Source organism: Oryx dammah, unplaced genomic scaffold (assembly GCF_014754425.2).
Source record: "Oryx dammah isolate SB20612 unplaced genomic scaffold, SCBI_Odam_1.1 HiC_scaffold_15, whole genome shotgun sequence".
NCBI lineage: Eukaryota > Metazoa > Chordata > Mammalia > Artiodactyla > Bovidae > Oryx > Oryx dammah.
This window is the reverse complement of record NW_024070199.1, coordinates 17,977,331-17,997,534: the sequence shown is the minus strand read 5'-3', so window position 1 is coordinate 17,997,534 and position 20,204 is coordinate 17,977,331. Positions and strand designations below refer to the sequence as shown.

General features: G+C 38.2%; 1 protein-coding gene across 1 annotated transcript in view; it reads right to left on the bottom strand.

Moving 5' to 3' along the window:
- LOC120874859 (glycerophosphodiester phosphodiesterase domain-containing protein 4-like) overlaps positions 1 to 20,204 on the bottom strand; it is a 150,170-nt gene that overhangs the window by 90,016 nt on the left and 39,950 nt on the right. The window contains exons 5-9 of the mRNA XM_040256547.1: positions 13,737 to 13,835; positions 13,573 to 13,666; positions 12,679 to 12,756; positions 11,307 to 11,452; positions 10,842 to 10,924 (exon numbers count right to left, since the gene is read on the bottom strand). Coding sequence (XP_040112481.1) covers positions 10,842 to 10,924; positions 11,307 to 11,452; positions 12,679 to 12,756; positions 13,573 to 13,666; positions 13,737 to 13,835 — 500 coding nt within the window. The remainder of the gene's footprint in view (positions 1 to 10,841; positions 10,925 to 11,306; positions 11,453 to 12,678; positions 12,757 to 13,572; positions 13,667 to 13,736; positions 13,836 to 20,204) is intronic.

Sequence of the window (20,204 nt, the reverse complement as noted above, 5' to 3'; positions counted from 1 at the left end):
TCCTATCAAAATCTCAGTGATTCCTCCCCCTAGTTTTATTGAAATATACTTTACATACAGCACTGTGAAAGATTAAGGCATACAACATAATTATTTGACTTACATCCATCACAATATGATTATACTAGGTTAAGTGAACATCCATCATCTCATTCAGATACAATATTGATGATGTTGTTATTCAGTCACTAAATCATGCTCAACTCTTTTGCAACCCCATGGACTATAGCCCGCCAGGCTCCTCTCAGTCCATAGAGTTTCCAAGGCAAGAATACTGCAGTGGGTGATAATTTCCTTCTCCACGGGATCTTCCTAACCCAAGGATCAAACCCATGTCTCCTGCATGGGCAGGTGGCTTCTTTATCACTGAGCCATTAAAGAAACACTAGATACAACATTAAGAAAATAAAAAAATATTTTCCTTAATTATCTTTAGCATGTTACATATTTTATCCCTATATTTATTTGTCTTGTAACTGAAGGACAGTACTTCATCTCATTTCACCAATTTCACCCACTCCTGTCTCTGAGTCACAAATCTAGTCACCGTCTTGAGTCACAAATCTGACCTCTTTTTCTATGAGTTTGTTTGGTTTCTGTTTGCTTGCTTGCTTTTGAAGTATAATTGAAGAATAACTGAACTACAACTATATTAATTCTCGGTGCACTACACAGTAATTTGATATTTCTGAATATTTAACAATGATCACCATTAAGCCTAGTTCTCATCTGTCACCAAAGATATTACATGATTATATTCCCCACACTGTGCATTTCATATCTGTGATTCATTTTGTAACTGAAAGCTTGTACCTCTTAAGGCCCTTCACCCATTTCTCTCCTCTCCACAAACCTCATCCCTTCTGGCAACCATCTGTTTGTTCTCTACATCTATAACTAACTCTGTTTCTATTTGGTTATGTTTGTTCATTTGTTTTAGATTTGACATATAAATGAAATCTTACAGTACTTGTCATTCTCTGACTTATTTCACTTGGCATATCTCTAGGCACAAATGTGTTGTCACAAATGACTAGTTTCATTCTGTTTATGGCTGAGAAATACTGCATATTTACATACATTATTTCTTATTTATCCAGTCACCTATTGATGGGTACTTAGGTTGCTTCCTTATCTTGATTGTTGTACATAATGCTACTACAGTGAACACAATGGGGTATATATCTTTTCAAACTGGTGTTTTCATTTTCTTCAAATATACAACTAGAAGTGGAATTGCTAGAATATATGGTATTTATATGTTTAATTTATTTAGGAACTTCCATATTGTTCTCCACAGTGCCTGTACCAATCTACATTCTCATCAACAGTACACAAGAGTTCCTTTCTCTCCACATCCTTGCCAATATTTATAATTTGTTATCTTTTTGTTAATAGCCATTCTGACGTGTGAGGGGATATCTCATTGTGGTTTTGATTTGCATTTCCCTATTGATTAGTGATATAGAGCATCTTTCCATATGTCTGTTGGCCACATGAATGTCTCCTTTAAAAAAATGTCTATTCAGGTCCTTTGTCCATTTTTTAATTGGTTGTTTCTTTGATGCTGACTTGTATGAGTTCTTTATATACTTTAAGATATTAATCACTTGTCAGATATGTCATTTGCAAATATCTTCTCCCATTCAGTACACAGCTTTTTCAATTTGTTGAGTTTCCTTCACTGAGAAAGAGCTTTTTAAATTTGATGTTGTCTCATTTATTTTTGCTTCTGTTTCCTTAGCCTAACAAAACAGACTTCCCTTCAAAATTCTAAGACTTAAGTCAAAGAGTACATTACCAATGTTTTCTTCTACAAGTTTATGTTTTATGATCTTACACATAAGACTTTAATTCATTTTGAGTTTATTTTGTATATGGTGTGAGAAAGTGGTACAGTTGTCCCAACACCATTTTTTGAAGAGTCTTTCCTTTCCCCATTGCATATTTTAGTCTCCATGGATATATATTAACTGCCCATATAACTATGGACTCATTTCTGGGCTCTCTATTCTGTTCCACTGATTTATGTGTGTTTTTGTGCCTACATCATCCTGCTTTGATTACTGTAGCTCTACAGTATACTTTGAAGGAAGTCTTCTATCTTAAGACTGTTTTGGGTACTCAGAGGTTTTCTGTGTTCCCATAAAAATTTTGGAATTATTTGTTCTAGATCTGTGAAAAATTCCATTGACATTTTAATGGAGATTTCACTGAATCTGTAGATTTCATCTGGTTGGTATGGTCATTTTAACAATATTAATTCTTCCAGTCCATGAGCATGGTGTATCTTTCTATACTTCTCCATCATTTGCAGTTTCATTTATTGTGTCTTGCAGTTTTCAAAGTACAGATGTTTTAGCTCCTTAGTAAGATTTGTTTGCAGGTATTCTACTCTTTTTGATGTCATTGTGAATGGGATTATTTTCTCTTTCTGATAGTTCTTTTAGTATATAGAAATGCAATATATTTCTGTGCATTAATTCCATAGCCTGAGACTTTACCAAATTCATTAATGAGTCATTGATAGGTCCATAGTAATCTCTTATGCTCCATTCTATTTTTGTGCTGTTTGTCGCTAAGTTTCCCTTATTCATTTCTGATTTTATTGATTTGCTGCTGCTGCTACTAAGTCGCTTCAGTCATGTCCAACTCTGTGCAACCCCATAGGCAGCAGCCCGCCAGGCTCTGCTGTCCCTGGGATTCTCCAGGCAAGAACACTGGAGTGGGTTGCCATTTCCTGCTCCAATGCATGAAAGTGAAAAGTGAAACTGAAGTCACTGAGTTGTGTCCAACTCTCAGCAACCCCATGGACTGCAGCCTACCAGGCTCCTCCGTCCATGGCAGTTTCCAGGCAAGAGTACTGGAGTGGGGTGTCATTGCCTTCTCCGTTATCGATTTAGGTCTCATTTTTTTTTTCTTGAAGAGTTAGGCTAAAGGTTTAACAATCTTGCATCTTTTTTCAAAGAATCAATTCATACTTTCAGTGATCATTTCCATTGCTTTATAATGTCTCTTTACTTATTTCTGTCTCAGCTTTATGAAATCCCTTATAATTATACAGTGGAAGTGAGAAATAGATTTAACGGCCTAGATCTGATAGCTAGAATGCCTGATGAACTATGGACAGAGGTTCGTGACATTGTACAGGAAACAGGGATGAAGACAACCCCCATGGAAAAGAAATGCAAAAAAGCAAAATGGCTGTCTGGGGAGGGCTTGCAAATAGCTGTGAAAAGAAGAGAAGTGAAAAGCAAAGGAGAAAAGGAAAGATACAAGCATATGAATGCAGAATTCCAAAGAATAGCAAGAAGAGATAAGGCCTTCTTCAGCAATCAATGCAAAGAAATAGAGGAAAAGAACAGAATGGGAAAGACTAGAGATCTCTTCAAGAAAATCAGAGATACCAAGGGAACATTTCATGCAAAGATAGGCTCAATAAAGGACAGAAATGGTATGGACCTAACAAAAGCAGAAGATATTAAGTAGAGATGGTAAGAATACACAGAAAACTGTACAAAAAAGATATTCACGACCCGGATAATTATGATGGTGTGATCACTCATCTAGAGCCAGACATCCTGGAATGTGAAATCAAGTGGGCCTTAGAAAGCATCATTACAAACAAAGCTAGTGGAGGTGATGGAATTCCAGTGGAGCTATTTCTAATCCTGAAAGATGATGCTGTGAAAGTGCTGCTCTCAATATGCCAGTACATTTGGAAAACTCAGCAGTGGCCACAGGACTGGAAAAGGTCAGTTTTCATTCCAATCCCAAAGAAAGGCAATGCCAAAGAATGCTCAAACTACTGCACAATTGCACTCATCTCACACGCTAGTAAAGTAATGCTCAAAATTCTCCAAGCCAGGCTTCAGCAATACGTGAACCGTGAACTTCCTGATGTTCAAGCTGGTTTCAGAAAAGGAAACAGAGGAACCAGAGATCAAATTGCCAACATCCGCTGGATCATAGAAAAAGCAAGAGAGTTGCAGAAAAACATCTATTTCTGCTTTATTGACTATGCCAAAGCCTTTGACTGTGTGAATCACAATAAACTGTGGAAAATTCTGAGAGAGATGGGAATACCAGACCACCTGACCTGCCTCTTGAGAAATCTGTATGCAGGCCAGGAAGCAACAGTTAGAACTGGACCTGGAACAACAGACTGGTTCGAAATAGGAAAAGGAGTACGTCAAGGCTGTATATTGTCTCCCTATTTATTTAACTTCTATGCAGAGTACATCATGAAAAACGCTGGACTGGAAGAAACACAAGCTGGAATCAAGATTGCCGGGAGAAATATCAATAACCTCAGATATGCAGATGACACCACCATTATGGCAGAAAGTGAAGAGGAACTAAAATGCCTCTTGATGAAAGTGAAAGAGGAGAGTAAAAAGTTGGCTTAAAACTCAACATTCAGAAAACGAAGATCATGGCATCCGGTCCCATCACTTCATGGGAAATAGATGGGGAAACAGTGGAAACAGTCTCAGACTTGATTTTTGGGGGCTCCAAAATCACTGCAGATGGTGAATGCAGCCATGAAATTAAAAGACGCTTACTCCTTGGAAGAAAAGTTATGACCAACCTAGATAGCATATTCAAAAGCAGAGACGTTACTTTGCCGACTAAGTTCCGTCTAGTCAAGGCTATGGTTTTTCCTGTGGTCATGTATGGATGTGAGAGTTGGACTGTGAAGAAGGCTGAGCGCTGAAGAATTGAGGCTTTTGAACTGTGGTGTTGGAGAAGACTCTTGAGAGTCCCTTGGACTGCAAGGAGATCCAACCAGTCCATTGTGAAGGAGATCAACCCTGGGATTTCTTTGGAAGGAATGATGCTAAAGCTGAAGCTCCAGTACTTTGACCACCTCATGCAAAGAGTTGACTCACTGGAAAAGACTCTGATGCTGGGAGGGATTGGGGGCAGGAGGAGAAGGGGACGACCGAGGATGAGATGGCTGGATGGCATCACGGACTCGATGGACGTGAATCAGTAAACTCCGGGAGTTGGTGATGGACAGGGAGGCCTGGTGTGCTGTGATTCATGGGGTCGCAAAGAGTCAGACACGACTGAGTGACTGAACTGAACTGAACTTTTGAGTTTTGTTTGATCTTCTTTTTCTAATAATTTTAGGTGTAAGGTTATGTTATTTTTGTTTCCTAAGGTTGGCTTGTAGTACCACAAACTTCTGTCTTAAAACTGCTTTTGCTGCATTGCATAAATTTTGGATCACTGTTTTTTTCATTTTGCTTTCAGGTATTATTTTTTTCTTCTTTGATTTCTTCAGTGACTCATTGGTTGTTTAGTATCATTCTTCAGCCTCCACATATTTGTATGTTTTCCAGTTTTTTTTCCTTCTAATTGATTTATAAGCTTATAGTACTGTGGTTGAGAGAGAGGTCTGATATAATTTCAGTGTTCTTAAACTTACTGAGGCTTGTTTTATGGCCTAGCATGTAAATCTGTCCTGGAGAATGTTTGATTTGCATTTGAAAAGAAGATGTATACTGCTGCTTTTTAATGAAATTTAATGGAATGTGATGCTTATTATTTAGATATATTATATATATATAGCTAAAATGGGAGACCACAGTGATCTTAGGAGACAAATGCTGCCATTACTTTTAATATTTAGATGATAAATTCCTTTTGTAAATGCAATGGTAAGTGGTTTGAAGGGGCAGTCTGTAGGAAAATCAATTGTTAAAAAGAATATGCCACCTTCATATGGGCTGTCATTAGGTGCCATAATTGCGGCTTGCCAAGGAAATGTATCTGCACGAAATGGACCTGAAAAAACACTGCTGAAGGCTCATGAGCTAAATCATTAATGTCCTTATTAATCTGTTTCAACACCACAGTCTGGGCTTTTCATCTGGCTTCTCAATATCTTGGTGTGTACTCAAAGGTATGGCCAACCAGCTGATTATCCTAGTGACTGGGAAGGATTGCCTCACTGTCCCAAATCAGCTCTGCCAGACATAAGTGCAGAAGGGCTAGAACCTTCCTCAAGCCACTGTCAGCCTTCTCCCCATGCAGTAATAGGTCCTTCCTGGCCCTACAGGCCTCACAAGCACAACACAGCCACAAGATGTCTGGCCTGACATCATATTTTACACCTTATTTTGTGCATCCCTTAACCACTTATTGTGGATATAGATGACTTTCTTACTTTTACCTTGCAACCTTCCTACTAGCTTTATAAGTGAATGATCTTCTACCTTTACTGTGTATTGGCCTTTACCAATGAACTTTTTCCTTGGAAATTTTTCATATTTCTAGTTGTGGCCTTTTCCATTTAGAGCAGTCCCTTTAACATTTCTGGTAAAGCTGGTTTCATGGAACTGAATTCTTTTAGCCTTCAGTTCAATTCAGTCACTCAGTTGTGTCCAACTCTTTGTGACCCCATGGACTGCAGCACACCAGGCTTCCCTGTCCAACACCAACTCCAGGAGCTTACTCACACTCATGTCTACTGAGTCGGTGATGCCATCCAACTATCTCATCCTCTGTTGTCCCCTTCTCCTCCTGCCTTCAATCTTTCCCAGCATCAGGGTCTTTTCTAATGAGTCAGTTCTTCACATCAGGTGGCCAAAGAACTGGAGTTTCAGCTCCCAATGAATATTCAGGACTGATTTCCTTTAGGACTGACTGGTTGGATCAAACTTTATTTCACCTTCAAATGTGAGTGAGAAGCTTGTAGAGCATTCCTGGTTATAGATTTTTCCTGTTTATTATTTTAAATAATTGACCTTCATGGCCCACATAGTTTCTGCCAAAAACTTGGCTCAGAATCTTATAGGAATTCCTTTGTACATAACTTTTTGCTTTTCCCTTGCTGCTTTTAAGATTTTCTCTTTAACTTTTGCCATTTCAATTACAATTTGTCTTGGTGTGAACTTCTTTGGGTTTGAGCTGTTCGGTATTCTCTGTCCTTCTTTGACTTGGATGTCTGTTTCCTTTTCAAGGTTAGGAAAGTTTTCAGCTATTATGTCTTCAAATATATTCTCTGCACACCTTCTCTCTCCTCTTTCTGCTGCTGCTACTTGCTGTTTAATCACTAACCCATGTCTGACTCTTTGCTACCCCAGAACTATAGCTTGTCAGTCTCCTCTTATCCATGGGATTTCCCAGGCAAGAATACTGGAGTAGGCTGCCATTTCCTTCTTAAAGGCTTCTCATTATGAGACCCCCCCTCCCAAATGTGAATGTTAGTATGCTTAAGGTTGTATCAGAAGTCTCTGATTGTTGTTCAGTCACCAAGTCATGGCCGGTTTGTCATGACTCTATGGACTGCAACATGCCAGGCTTCCCTGTACCTCATCATCTCCTGGAGTTTGCCCAAGTTCATGTCAATTGCATCAGTGATGCCATCCAACCCTCTCAACCTCTGTCACTCTCTTCTCCTTCTGCCTTCAATCTTCCCCAGCATCAGGGTCTTTTCCAATGAGTCAGCTCTTTGCATCAGGTGGCCAAAGTACTGAAGCTTCAGCTTCAGTATCAGTCCTTCCAATGAATATTCAGGGCTGATTTTCTTTAGGATTGACTGGTTTGATCTCCTGGCCAGTCTAAGGGACTCTCAAGAGTCTTCTCTAGCACCACTGCTGCCAGTGTCTATGTGTCCATGATGAGTTTCAACTACCTCCTGTCTCTCCAGACGGTTCTCAAAGATCATCAAGTGAGTCTGACCAAAGATTCTTTCAAATCACTGTTTCTGCCCTGAATCTCACGAGTGTGTGAACATTTGTGTTTTCTATTTAAGTATGGAGTCTCTATTTCCCACAGCCCTCTGGCTCTCCCAAAAGTAAACCCTACTCACCCAAAGTGAAATGCTCTTGGGGGCTCATCTTCCCAGTGCGAGACCTCTGAGGTGGGAATCCCAATGTAAGGCTCAAACTCCTCACTCCTTGGGAAGAACCTCTGTGATAATACCTAAATTCACATTATACCTACCCTGGGGTATAAAGTCTTAACTATACCAAATCACTGCCCCTCCTAACTGTCTCACTGTGGTTCCTTCCTTATATCTTTATTTGTAGAAAATCTTTTCTGTTAGTCTTCAGGTCATTCTCATGGATAGTTTCTCTGTAAGTAGTTGCAGTTCTGGTGTACCCATGGAAGCAGACAAGCTCATGGTTATCCTACTCTCTTATTTTCTTGGCCTCCAATGACATTTTTTGAAGAAAGAAAAAGTCATCCTAAAATTCATATGGAATCACGAGGGATCCCAAACCAAAACAATCTTAAAAAAGAAAAACAAAACTAGAGTACTAACACTTCTTGATTAAAAACTTATTACAAACCTACAGTAATAAAAACAGTAGGGTACTGGAATAAAGACAAACAGACAAGGAACAGAACACAGTCCAGATATAAACCCTTGCATATATGGTCAAATGACTTTTGGCAAGGGTGGCAAGACCATTCAACAGAGAGAAAAAAAACAATCTTTTCAACAAATGGTGCTGGATATTCACATGAAAAGAATAAAACTGGACCACTACCTAACATCATATACAAAAACTCAAAATGGATCAAAGAACTAAATGTAAAAACTAAAACAATGTATCTCTTAGTAGAAAATATAGGGGAAAATATATTTGGCAATGATTTGGCAATGATTTCTTGGATATGAAAATAAAGATACAGGCAACAACAGTGTAAATAAACTAATTGGCCTTCATGAATATTTAACATTTTGTGCATCAAAAGACAATACCAATAGAATAAAAAAGCAACCTACAGAATGGGAAAATATTTGCAAGTTAAATATCTGATAAGTGATTAATATCCAATATATAGAGAGAACTTCTAAAACACAACAGCAAAAAAATACAACCCTAGAAAAGAATCTGAAAAAGGACAGAGAGAGAGAGACAGATCTGAATCACTTTGCTGTACACCTGAAACTAACACAGCAATATAAATCAACTGTATTTCAATTTTTTTAATGAAGTTCAGTAAACTAAAAAACAAAAAAATTCAAAAATGGGCAAAGGACTTGAATAGACATTTCTCCAAAGATTATAAATAGATAGTGAATACAGGAAAATATGGTCAACATCACTTATCACTAGGGAAATGCAAATCAAAATTATAATGAGATATCATACTTCACATCCATTAGATGGCTCCCACCAAAAGAACATAAAACAACAACTGTTGGCAAAAATGTGGAGAAATTAGAAGACTTCTACACTGTAAGTGGGGACATACAATGATGCAACTACTGTGGAAAACTCTAGGACAGTCCTTCAAAAAATTAAAAAGAGAATTATCATTGTAACCCAGCAATTCCCTTTCTGGACATATACCCCAAAGAACTGAAAGCAGTCTCAAATAGATATACACCCATGTTCAAAGCAGCATTATTAACTATAACTAAAATGTAAAACCAACCCAAGTGTCAAAACTGATGAAAGCAAAATGTAAGTGTTTATATATATATATATATATATATATATATATATATGGTAAAATATTATTCATCCTTTTAGGATGGCAATTTTTAAATAAAATATGAATGAACTTGAAGACTACAAGACTAACTGACAGACATGCCAGTCACAAAAAAATCACATACTATATGAATTATACATTTATATGAGGTACCTAAAATATAGACAAAATCATGGAGACAGAAAAGTACAATAGAGTTTCTAGGGGCTGGGGGGTGGGGGAGGAGGGAATGGGGCATCATTGCTTAATGGGTCTAAAGCTTTAACAAGATGAAAAGAAGTCACAGAGATAGTTGGCTGAAGTTTCCGCAACATTAAAAATACGTAAAATACCACTGATACATACATCTTAGAATAGTAAGCATAGTAAATTTAATGTTTTGTATTTTACTTCAAAAAATTTTAATTGAAAAAATGAGGCCAACACAAAATATTTACTTGGCAAAGCAACCTCAATGACCTAATTGTCTTCTTGGTGAGTAAGTACATTTCAAAGTAGAGAAATGAAGAATTAAATATATGTATGTTCAAAAAAAGCATACATGTTATTAATATTTGTACCTGAATCTTCGGGTATTTGGCATTTTAAGTAAATTTTAAGTAAAATTATCTTTAAGGCAATTTGTAAAGGTTACCTTTGTAAATCCAATTTAAAATATGAAATTGAGTAACTGATCTAGATTTGTGATTATAAGTTCACATCTCATTTATAAAAGGATTTGAAATATATCAAACGATGTATATAGTTATACATTTAATGTGCTAGATTTGTAAGAATTACTCAAGTATTCTGAAAAGACTGAAACTGCAGTACCTAAAAAAGAAAACACATTAAATGCATAATTGCAGTTTAAAACATCTAAAGCATTTAACTAAAATGCCTAAGTATTATTCAAAGGCCCTGGAAAATGTTATTTAAAATGTTAAGATCCATAAAAGGAATAAGGTTCTTTGTAAATATGCCATGTCTCCTTCACTGGCTGGGAACAGCTCTTGGACAGAACTCTATCTCACTCATCTGCCCCTCCCTAGCACTCAAAAGAAGGATATAGTAGGTGCCCAGAGAATGCTAATTAATTAATTAATTAGATTGCTAAGGTAGGGCATGGGGACAAGTTGTAAGCATGTTGGCAGGGGACACAAATTTGAGCTATTTGTGGAGACTATATAGAGTGTGTGATTTATGAGTCTGTGATTGAGAATGTAGGGGTGCAGATATGTGGTTTGTAAAGGAGAAGTGATTCATGTATGTGTGTTATCTTCAGATGTACCAGGTTAATAAGGGAGAAACTTCCCAGGGCTTGCCCTCTCTACAGCTTGGGCCAGGCTAGAGTCATCCACTGGTCTTTTCTCCTCCCACCCTGGTCCCTGCTTTCCTACCTTATATGTACATCACTCTCCAGTCCATAGGCTCCATGTTCAACAGCCTTCTCAAAGGACATTATGGTATTCTCAGGCCCCAGCTGTGGAAGAAAAGGACATCAGGCCTTTAATTTCACAGTCTTTTCTGCTGACATCCCTTTTAGGGTAGTGATGGGGCCCAGTAAGAAAGGACTTTAGAAAGCAAAATTTGGTTCCCTTGGCTCTTTGTTCAAAGAACCTGCCTACATTCTTGTCTACCAAATCTGATTCGGGGACTTTGCTCATCTGAGGCAATGTCACTGGACACAATAAAGAGAAATGGACTGAGAATTAGGTGAGTTCAAGTCCAACCTCTACAATTAATTACTTATTCTTGTTATCTCAGGTCAACCCCTTTACTTCTCCAGGGGTTCTGAGGATCTGATGGGCCCTCTACACCCATGCACACATATACTCACCCACATTCTTCATGCTCAGACCTACCATGGGTGCACCTCTATGTCCAAAGAAGTCCGGCTTGGGTGCCAATTTATTCTTCTCCTGAACGCAGGGAGAAAAATTCCCCAATGGAAGCAAATAGAGACACAAAAGGATAAGAAAAAAGGGCAATCCAATAGCCACTTGTAGAGCTGAAAAAGTTGAAGGAGCAGGAAGTAAGGGGGGAAAAAAGGCAAACAGGAATGGAGAACCATCCCAAGCAACTATCCCCAAGCAACAACCAATAAATACTCAGTCCATGGGTTCACTAACTCTGTAGACTCACTGATTTACTCTATGTTTCTTTCACATCCTTATGTTCTCTCAGTGATTTGAAAACACAGGAATATCCAAATATAAGCATTATTATTAAGTCACTACTGTTACAAATGTAAATTTACAAAGGAATGAATTGTACAAGAGGTGGGAAGCAAAGGAAAAAGAGGGACTGTTAAGGAATATCTTCTCAGAAAGAGTTTAGTTGGTTCTGAGAAAGCCAGGAAGCCCTTTAAAAATAAGCTTTGTTAGTCACTGAATCATGTCTGACTCTTTGTGACCCATGGACTATATAGCACACTGGGCTCCTCCATCCATGGGTTTCCCAGATGAGAAGACTGGAGTGGACTGCCATTTTCTTCTCCAGGGTCTCTTCCCAACTGAGGGATCAAACTCACATCTTCTGCATTGGCGGGTGGATTCTTTACCACTGCGCCACCAGGGAAGGCCAAAGATAAGCTTTAAATGCCTCTATTTCAGGCAGTAAGGTAGAGTAGAAGGGATAGTGCTGATGTGTGTCTGGTTGCTCAGTTGTGTCCAACTCTTTGTGACCCTTTGGACTAGCCTTCCAGGCTTCTCTGTCCATGGGATTTTTCAGGCAAGAATACTGGAGTGGGTTGCTATTTTCCTACTCCAAGGGATCTTGCTGACCCAGGGATTGAACCTGAGTCTCCTGCATGGCAGGCAGATTCTTTACCTACTAAGCCACTGGGGAAGCCCAGAAGAGATAGTAGTTGACAGAAATGTGAATTCAACGCCAGATGCTACCACTTTCTAATTGTGTGACTCAGACATGTTGCTTAACCTCTCTGGGTCTTCATTATCTTCATTCTGAAAAAATGGAGCTATCTTGCTACCAACATCTACTTCATAGAATTGATACAATAGTTGACACCACAGGTACTCAGTATTTTGTGCTCTCTCTCTCTCTCTCTCTCTCTCTCTCTCTCTCTCAGACACATACACACAGAGCCTGACCATAATACCTATTTATCATTGGCCATTTCCCACTTACTATTTTAGACCTCTGAACATTTAGCCCATTTGTAAGTTTTAAAATTACCACCTATGTCACTTTTGAACATAGATCTTCAGCTCTAACCTCTCAACTTTGTGAGCACATTACACCTCTTGTTTCTTTTTCTCTCATTACATGTCATCTGGTATCTTCTGATTCTAGCTAAAATTTAGGAAAAGAAAAGAGTTAGTTATTGTTTCTTCTAAGATCTTGCCCCCAGAAACATTTCCTAAAATTCACCCTCCACCTACATATATACACGTATACAAACACACAAGGGCAACACTGCAATCCTAGTCTTTCTCTTGCCTGCATCTTTGTACAAACAAGTAGGATGCAAGCACTCATTTAACCAGTAATCAAAAAGATACAGACAGAAGGTCCTCCTGGTTTCTCAGTAAGGGTACTGAGAGATAACTCCATTCTCAAAACAGTTTCAAGTACACCTCTGATTCCTATTTGTTTCCAAGATATTAGGGCAAAGAATAGAGAGGAACAGAGGCACACATTTCTGCTTCTAGGGAAGTTCCCAGATGTGACAGGGACTCACACACTTCTACTCTGAGTTACTAAGATGTACCCATGGATATCTGCACCTGGTTCATGAGTTGAAACTAGTAATATTTAAATACAAACCTAAAGAACTGGGATTTATACCATCATTCTGGTCAAATAAAATTGCCTCTATTCTCTCCCTAACCCCAGTCCATTTCAAGACAGTCAATGTGTAACAAAAGAGAGAAAATTCTTATTTTTCTAGAAGAAGAATCCCTCTTTACAAGAAGATTGGTTTGATCAGGGAAATGCTATGATAGGTCATGTGGGGTTGTCTGACTATACGGAGCATGACTGAATAAGCTGAATGAATTTCAAAGAGGTATACTGGTGGCTACGTATCCAGCCTGTTTCACTAAGTAAGGTATAGAAGTTAAAGGCAAAACTGAAAGGATCAGGCAAGGTTTCACCCACAGAACATACCTTCTCCTTCCAAATGGATCAAGTAGAAAGCCAAAGGCCATGAAAGAATAACCATCATAGCTATGCTGCTCAGGTGTATGTAGGGAGCAAAGACCTGGGAGAAAGCCAAAAATCAGGCTGAACACATTTGAACAGACAGGGCTACAACTAAGAATGGTGCTTACCTGCAGTGACAGCCCAACGGTGAGCCATCTGTCTTTCCAGTAAGTGAATAAAATCCAGAAAAAAAACGAGCATATCACAATCACTAGCAGAATCAGAATCTGGGGAAACAAAAAGAATTTCCTGACTTCCAAGCACTAATCTTGGATGAGAACCATCCTTAGGAAATGTATGTGTCCCTATAGTGTCTGTGTCCTCATTTCCTCATCCTTTTAACCTAACCAACCTACAAATGCTCAATATTAGATGAATTCAATAATTTACCTTCTTTGCTTTCTGGAGAAAAAAAAATTATACAGCTATGTATATGGCCTGATACCTTTCCTAATTTATCATCTCCACCTCAGCTGGGCCATCAGTACTGCCTGGCATGTCTCACTCAGCTTCAATAATGGCTATTATAAATATTCACTATTCTTTTATATGACTCAATATGGTAACAAGTAAAAAATATTTTATAAGTAAGTACCTTCTCAGTGCATGTTTTCCCCAGCTGACTGTAAGTTTCAAGAGGTCAAGGAAAATATTTGTTTATAATTATATCTTCAATGCCTTGCAGAATATGTCTGATTCATATAAAATACCCAATAAACATTTGTTGAACAGATGAAAAATATCTGCTAGCCAGAACACTAATTATTTCATTGAGAAAGAACACTGAGACCAAGAATATACAACTTTAGATTTTTTTCCTTTAAATATAGTTTTTCTGCTTCTATGTTGCCTGTAAAGAATGCTTGGTTCCCACTCTCTCATAATCTCTATAAAAAAGCAATTGATTCCATAATTAAACCTTCTCACAAAATAATGCCAGGTCATACTGCCTTCAATGGTTAATTTTCCAAACATTTAAGAAAGAAATATTTCCACTTGAACAAGCTCTCCTAGAGAATAAAAAAGAGGGAATGCTCTGTAACTTGTCTTATGAAACCAACAAAACAATGATACTCAATTCAATAAAGACATTACAAGAGAGAAAAATTATAGTCCAATTTCTCCTATTAACAGATGCAGAAATCTTATGCATTACAACACAAGGGTTTAATTGTCAAATAAGATTCATATGAATCTTCTGTAATTCTGTGATCACACCCAACACCAAACTTCACTAATGATTGAAATGATATAGTCAATTAAAGATAAAGTTTCTTGTGGAAAAATCTGATTCTATCAAATGCAGCTATTCATAAAAATGTCTTTCCTCTCCTGTACTAGGATACATGCTGATCCTGGACTCAAAATATGAGGTGTGTTTTTTGTAGCAATATTTTTTGGAATCTATTTTCTTGAATAATGGAAATAAAAGCGAAAATAAACAAATGAGACCGAGTTAAACTTAAAAGTTTATGCACAGCAAAGGAAACCAAGAACAAAATGAAAAGACAATCCACAGAAGAGGACAAAATATTTTCAAATGCTGCAACTATCAAAAAACCAAACAACCCAATCAAAAATGGGCAGAAGACCTAAATAGACCTTTTGCCAAAGAAAACATATAGATAGCCAACAGGGAAATGAAAAGATGCTCAACAGCACCAATTATTAGAGAAATGCAAATCAAAACTACAATGAGGTATCAACTCACACCAGTCAGAATGGCTGTCAAAAAAAGTCTCCAAATAATAATTGCTAGAGAGGTGTAGATAAAAGGGAACCCTCCTAAACTGTTGGTAGGAATGTAAACTGGTGCAGCCAAGGGAAAATGGTTGGAGGTTCCTTAAAAAACTAAAAGATATATGCCACTCCTGGGCATATATCTAGAGAAAAACATGGTCTGAAACAATACATGCACCCCAATGTTCACTGCAGCACTATTTACAATAGCCAAGACATGAAAGCAACATGAATGTCCATCAACGGATGAATGCACAAAGAAAATGTGGTACACAGATACAAGAATCTTACGTAGCCATAAAAAATGAAATATTGCCAATTGCAGTAACACGGATGAATCTAGACCTTGTCAAACTAAGTATGTCAGATTGAAAGGCAAATATCATATGATTTCATTTATATGCAGAATCTAAAAAAAGATACAAATGAAGTTATTTACAAAACAGAAATAGATTTACAGACACAGAAAACAAACTATGGTTGCCAAAGGGGAAAGGAGAATGGGGAGGGGAAAATGAAGAGTTTTGGATTAACAGATACACATTACTATATATGAAATGGATTAAAAAACAAGGATCTACTGCATAGCACAGGGAACTATACTCAACATCTTATAGCGATTTATAATGGAAAAGAATCTTAGAAAGAATATATATGCATGTGTGTTTATAAATGATCACTTGGCTATACCCCTAAAACAACACTGTAAATCAACTAAGCTGTTTAGTTTCTAAGTTGTGTCCAATTCTGGGTGACACCATGCACTCAGCACGCCAGGCTTCCCTGTCCTTCATTATCTCCCAGAGTTTGCTCAAACTCATGTTCATTGAGTCGGTGATGCTATCTAACCATCTCATCCTCTGCCATTCCCTTCTCCTTTTGCCTTCAATCTTTCCCACAATCAGGGTCTTCTCCAATGAGTCAGCTCTTCACATCAGGTGGTCCAAAGTATTAGAGCTTCAGCTTCAGCATCAGGCCTTCCAATGAATATTCAGGGGTGATCTCCTTTAGGATTGACTGGTTTGATCTCCTTGCAGTCCAAGGGACTCTCAAGTCTTCTCCAGCACTACAGTTTGAAAGTACCAATTTTTCAGTGCTCAGCCTTTTTTATGTTCCAACTCTCACAACTCTCATATGACTACTGGAAAAATAATAGCTTTGTTTAAAAGGGCCTGTGTCAGCAAAGTTATGTCTCTGCCTTTTAATACACTGCCTAGCTTTCTTGTAACTTCTCTTTACAAAGAACAATCATCTTTTAATTTCATGGCTGTAGTCACCATCTACAGTGATTTTGGAGCCCAAGAAAATAAAATCTTTCACTCTTTCCACTTTTTCCCCTTCTATATGCCATGAAGTAAATCAACTAACTATACTTCAATAAAAAGAAATTTGTTAATGTGAGGTGTGTGTTTTGAGCAAAATGTATGGAAACTTTGATTCATGAAGGAGCCTTTTGGGTTATGGAGCATCCTATATTATATCCCATTAATTATGCAACTCGGGTCAGCCATGTCTCCCACCATACAAATTTATAAATTTCAAGCTTATTTACAATAAGCAACCCAAATATACCAGGTTATATTCTGCTAGAAATTTTCATAGATAAAAATTTTTCACTATCTTTTGACTAATAACTATTTTTAGTATGTTTAAATACCTTCAGTATGTTTATAAAGAGTTTTTATTGTGGTCATTCATTCCTCTCTTAACATGCCTAAGTGGAAGGAGAACAGTTTACAGGCCTGGTACTAACCCTTTCCTTCCAGGTTTATTCTTTGCACACTAAAACTGAAACTCCAAGCCCCACAGAATCCCTGTTGCCAACAGAAGCAATCTCTCCTCACAAGTCCAATAAACCTAATCCTTCAATGGATGAAGCCCTGACTAAGGTGGTCACCTTTCATGGGGGTGCCCACTCTTTCTCATACCTCACCTGCATCACTTTCCATTGTCTCAGGTCAGTTCAGTTCTCAGGCGTGTCTGGTTCTTTGCAACCCCATGAACTGCAGCATGCCAGGCCTCCCTGTCCATTACCAATGCCTGGAGTTCACCCAAACCCATGTGCATTGAGGTGGTGATTACATGCAACCATCTCATCCTCTGTTGTCCCCTTCTCCTCCTACCCCAATCTTTCCCAGCATCAGGGTCTTTTCAAATGAGTCAGCTCTCCGCATCAGGTGGCCAAAGTATTGGAGTTTCAGCTTCAGCATCAGTCTCTTCAATGAACACCCAGGACTGATCTCCTTTAGGATGAACTGGTTGGATCTCCTTGCAGTCCAAGGGACTCTCAAGAGTCTTCTCCAACACCACAGTTCAAAAGCATCAATTCTTCTGCGCTCAGCTTTCTTTATAGTCCAACTCTCACATCCATACATGACTACTGGAAAAACCACAGCTTTGACTAGATGGACCTTTGTTGGCAAAGTAATATCTCTGCTTTTTAATATGAAAATTAAAAAGGTTGGTCATAACTTTTCTTCCAAGGAGCAAGCATCTTTTAATTCCATGGCTGCAGTCACCATTTGTGATTTTGGAGCCCAGAAAAATAAAGTCAGCCACTGCTTCCACTGTTTCCCTATCTATTTGCCATGAAGTGATGGGACCGGATGCCATGATCTTCATTTTCTGAATGTTGAGCTTTAAGCCAACTTTTTTACTCTCCTCTTTCACTTTCATCAAGAAGCTTTTTAGTTCTTCTTCACTTTCTGCCATAAGGGTGGTGTCATCTGCATATCTGAGGTTATTGATATTTCTCCCGGTGATTTTGATTCCAGCTTATGCTTCCTCCAGCCCAGCATTTCTCATGATGTACTCTGCATATAAGTTAAATAAGCAGGGTGCCAATATACAGCCTTGACGTACTCCTTTTTCTATTTGTCTACAGACTTAGAATCAGACCTAAGAATACTTCAAGAGATGGCTTTATTAAATTTATTGACCAAACTCTACAGTCTATGTATGAATAAATCCTAAGATTGTTAAACAAGGAGAAAAGAATTCAAGACTGGGCTAAATTTTTGTATGTATGGGCTTCTCTTGTGACTCAGCTGGTGAAGAATCCACCTACAATGCAGGAAACTGGGTTCAATCCCTGGAGCAGGGAAAGGCTACCCACTCCAGTATTCTGGCCCAGAGAATTCCATGGACTGTATAGTCCATGGGGTTGCAAAGAGTCAGACATGACTGAGCAACTTTAACTGTGTGTGTGTGTGTGTGTGTGTGTGTAATTTATTTATTTATCCATCCTAAAGGAAATCAACCCTGAATATTCACTGGAAGGACAGGTGCTGAAGCTGAAGCTCCAATATTTTGGCCACCTGATGTGAAAAGCCAACTCACTGGAAAAGACCCTGATACTGGGAAAGTTTGAGGGCAAGAGAAAAGCAAGCGACAGAGGATGAGATGGCTGGATGGATCACTGACTCAACGGACATGAGTTTGAGCAAACTCAGGAAGATAGTGAAGACAGGGAGGCCTGGTGTGCTGCAGTTCATGGGGTGCAAAGAGTTGGACATGACAGTGACTGAACAACAACAAAATGTTGATAAGTGTGCACTTACCAGAGATTCTGAATTCACTATACCAGAATTCAGGTATTATATATTGTAAAATGATTCTAACTGCTAGTTTCATTTTCTGAAACCTTGGCTCAGTAGTAGCCTACAAGTGCAAAATGTACACTGGGGAAAAGACAGACTCTTCAATAAGTGGTACTGGGAAAACTAGAGTGGTACATGTAAAAGAAAGAAGTTAGAACATTTTCTCACACCATATATAAGAATAAACTCAAAATGGATCAAAGACCTAAATTTAAGACTGGAAATCATAAAACTTCTAGAAGAAAACACAATAACACTCCGTGATGTAAGTCGTAGAATATATTTTGGGTACATCTCCTCAAGCAAGGAAAAAAAACGAAAATAAATAACCTAATTAAAATTAAAAGCTTGTATACAGCAAAGGTCCATACCATTTCTGTCCTTTATCGTGCCCATCTTTGCATGAAATGTTCCCTTGGTATCTCTAACTTTCTTGAAGAGATCCCTAGTCTTTCCCATTCTATTCTTTTCCTGAATTTCTTTGCATTGATCCCTGAGGAAAGCTTTCTTATCTCTCCTTGCTACTCCTTGCTCTCTCCGCTACTCTTCGGAACTCTGCATTCAAATGGGTATATCTTTCCTTTTCTCCTTTGTTTTTCGCTTTTCTTCTTTTCACAGCTATTTGTAAGGCCTCCACAGACAGCCATTTTGCTTTTTTGCATTTCTTTTTCCTGGGGATGGTCTTGATCCCTGTCTCCTGTACAATGTCACAAACCTCTGTCCATAGTTAATCAGGCACTCTATCAGATCTAGGCCCTTAAATTGATTTCTCACGTCCACTGTATAATCATAAGGGATTTGATTTAGGTCATAGCTGAATGGTTTAGTGGTTTTCCCCACTTTCTTCAATTTAAGTATGAATTTGGCTCATGATCTGAGCCACAGTTAGCTCCTGGTCTTGTTTTTCCTGATTGTATAGAGCTTCTCCATCTTTGGCTGCAAAGAATATAATCAATCTGATTTTGGTGTTGGCCATCTGGTGATGTCCATGTGTAGAGTCTTCTCTTGTTGTTTTCTTCAAGAAAATTAGAGATACCAAGGGAACATTTCATGCAAAGATGGGCTCAATAAAGGACAGAAATGGTATGGACCTCACAGAAGCAGAAGATATTAAGAAGAGGTGGCAAGAATACACAGAAGAACTGTACAAAAAAGACCTTCATGACCCAGTTAAACACCATTGTGTGATCACTCACCTAGAGCCAGACATCCTGGAATGTGAAGTCAAGTGGGCCTTAGAAAGCATCACTATGAACA